The 2,941-nt window shown below is 39.2% G+C and overlaps 1 protein-coding gene across 7 annotated transcripts; it reads right to left on the minus strand.

Annotated features, from left to right (window-relative positions):
* Positions 1-234: 234 nt before the first annotated feature.
* Positions 235-2,487, minus strand: LOC121969900. 7 transcript variants are annotated; one of them, XR_006108709.1, is made up of 3 exons: positions 1,395-2,487; positions 1,215-1,269; positions 235-712 (listed from the first exon to the last, which is right to left on the minus strand). XR_006108709.1 is itself a non-coding variant. In XM_042520212.1 (3 exons), the coding sequence occupies exons 1-3, from the start codon at positions 1,920-1,922 to the stop codon at positions 709-711; spliced, it is 516 nt and encodes a 171-aa protein (XP_042376146.1). In that variant the 5' UTR covers positions 1,923-2,487; the 3' UTR covers positions 235-708. The 7 variants fall into 7 exon arrangements, 6 of the variants coding, with proteins under 6 accessions (XP_042376146.1, XP_042376147.1, XP_042376143.1 ...); XM_042520212.1 differs by having other exon boundaries at positions 1,466-2,487; XM_042520213.1 differs by lacking the exon at positions 1,215-1,269 and having other exon boundaries at positions 1,466-2,487.
* Positions 2,488-2,941: the final 454 nt, after the last annotated feature.

The following is a 2,941-nucleotide window of genomic DNA, read 5'->3' on the forward strand; positions in this document are numbered from 1 at the left end:
CATCCACATGCTAAAAGCAGACAATGGCACTTTTTAATCACCAGCCAATGCCTGCTTTCAGATTTTTTTTTTTTTAAAAAAAATCATAAAAAAATCACATATCTTTAATAGCAAAGATGATAATTCTAGCATTTAATTCAAGGCCCATGAAATGTCAAAAAAAAATATATTTTTTTTTACTTACACGACAAGCAAATAACTAAAACTAGTTGACACAGTTGAGCAAAAAGGTCGTCATCTGCAGATTCAGCACCAATTTCATGGAAATTAATTTTTTCTAAATCACTGAATAAACATACCCACGACTAAGCTCGCCCCAACGCCCCCAACCATATCAGATCTATATGGCAATGGAGAGACATCAGGATGAAAGAGGGCGAAGAATAAAGTCAATTCCTATCCTAACATACATAATTCATCCCCAGTACAAGTAATAAAGCGTTTAAGAGGTAGTTGCAGAGTTCTCAATTTGTCAGCAGAATTCTTGAATCGCAAGAAACATTTTGCTGCCGCAAGTGCTGCGCACGAACGGTAATCCTGCAGCAAAGGCAGTCTGAATTGCTTCATGGTTGTGCTTCCTTGAGAGTGGAATACTCTGTTTCTGTCAGTGATGTAAAAGGCCGGTGGTGGTCGGTCTTATCTTACAAGGCCAAGATATGGAATAGTGGTCAGTTTTCAGAGGCGAGCCATTCATCTATATACTTGTTTTCATCTGCAACACCATGATAACATGAAATTAGACTAACTAATTTCATTATCTATTATCCTTGATAGCTTACCATGCCAAAGCTAATTAAAGAACTTCATCGAGACAAGGTGACAAAATTAATCACTAATAGTTGTCTATATCACAGGTAGAAATAGTTATCCACTTCATTGATTTATAATTAGTATCATTCTAGTTTAAAAGAATCCAGTTAAACAGTAAAGTATTTTCTGATAGAGGCTTCATAGTTCCTAAAGGCTAAAAAACATCGAGATGGAAAGTTTGACAATTAATGCAACGTAAGAAAACGACAGTAGCAAGGAGAAAAAACTTAGAGCAACAAGAGTACAGAAAACGAATGGAAAAACAAGAAAGGACGCTTATAGAAGCCATAGATGACTATGGATTGCTTGAAGTAGGTTGCTCAATTAAAAATAATCATTGTGAGATATGGATAAATATCAACAAAAATCAAATCAAACTGGTAAAAATATTAGTTGAGTTATACATGAAACGATAGCAAATGCTCTTGACTCTTGTGCTGCTTCTTTTCAGCGATTTCACTAAAACAAGATGACGCAGTTTTAGCACTCTTAACGTCATGAATCAAATAATGGAACATCATTGTAAAATTAAGAGATAACGAAGATTCAACGAAAATTGGAGTTGGAACGAGAAGACTGCTTACCGATAGTTTAAGGCACATGTAGCGGATGAAAAAGACAAATTTCAAGGAAAGTATAATTTTTGCCAGTTTACCAGGGGAAATATCGTCCAAGTGTTCAAGCGCTCCCAAGGCGCGAGTTTTGGAACTCTCCGCCTGCTCACAACGGCCACGGCAATAGCAACGGACCAGGACAGAAAAACTGTTTTCTACTTCACTATTACTTTGGAAATCAGGAGCATGAGGTTCCAACCAACCAATAGACCAATCGGAATCCTCAGTCTCGGACCCCGACATGCAGACACCATCAGATGGCACAAGGACGATATCGTACTCCTTGTCGATCCGCCGCTCCTCACGGCTCTGCCATTTCTTCTTAATTTTTCTGGAGTTCGACCTAACCCTCGGCCCATCAACTGGCGGAAACTTCAAGTTATCCAGCTCCCTAAATCCGGCCGGGAAGTCGGGAGACGAACTCAGGGATGAATTGGGGGATTTATGATCTTTCCCACCCCAAATCCAGCAAGAGAAACGCGTAAAAGCCACAGCCATTTCCCTTGTAAAAAAACTTGACAAGCGTGTCGCACCGCCAAAAACTCCGGTTGGATTCTACTACAGGGCATAAAATTATCACAAAGCACAAAAATGTTTTGGAATCTTCAGTAAAGGGTCAGACCGAGACTAACAGCCCATACTCACACAATACCATTTTATAGACAAATCAAAACCACTACTTTTGCAACGAAATTACAAGTTCCATAAGGAAAGAGCAACTAATCTCAGTTTTGCTCTCGAAAATCATCCACGGTGCAAACGTCTTCCCAAACAATACCACCCAAAACAAGCATGACTACAAACTCATCAAGATATTCCCTCATATCACTTGAAAAGCTGTTAGCAAATGAAATATCGTCCTATAAGAAAGAACCCCAAAAACTCCGAAACGGAGGCGTAAGGAAAAAAAAAATAAACAGCTTTTACAAGCTGATCAATATTCACAAGAAAATCAATGCCGATGCATGATCTGATACGAGTGACTTCGGTGGTCGGCGGCCAAACCGTCGACTCGAAACGGAGAGGCAAAAGGTAAAGAAGCGAGGCGAAGAGAAAGAGGCACTGAAACAGGAATGCTCTTTTCCGTCCTGAGATTTATAGCCCTTCTATGCGACGCTTAGGGCTTCGAACTACGTTGATGGACGAATGAGATCAATTATGCCTCTCCTTGTGGATGATTGAAGCCGTCGGATTTGGCGATCCAGTCGCGAACTTCACGCGAGTGGACGTCAGCGTCTAAAATTTTATCCCGCATAGTTCAACTGTATGCGACAATTAGTGGACCGTACGTTATCGAGATCAGCGGTCATAAATATCATTTGGACATGTCTTTCCGGAGCCCAGATCTCCTGTTAATCATAAGATTAGATTGATCACTAATAATTACGATTCGATCATCATCTAGTTATAATTAATTGTAATTTTTTATTAAATTTATTATATTCATATATTATAATTTGAATCGAGATGAGTAATTAGATATCGCCTTTTACTCAATGCCAGATTATCTAACCACC

This window comes from Zingiber officinale, chromosome 4A (assembly GCF_018446385.1).
Source record: "Zingiber officinale cultivar Zhangliang chromosome 4A, Zo_v1.1, whole genome shotgun sequence".
In the NCBI taxonomy this organism is placed as follows: Eukaryota; Viridiplantae; Streptophyta; class Magnoliopsida; order Zingiberales; family Zingiberaceae; genus Zingiber; species Zingiber officinale.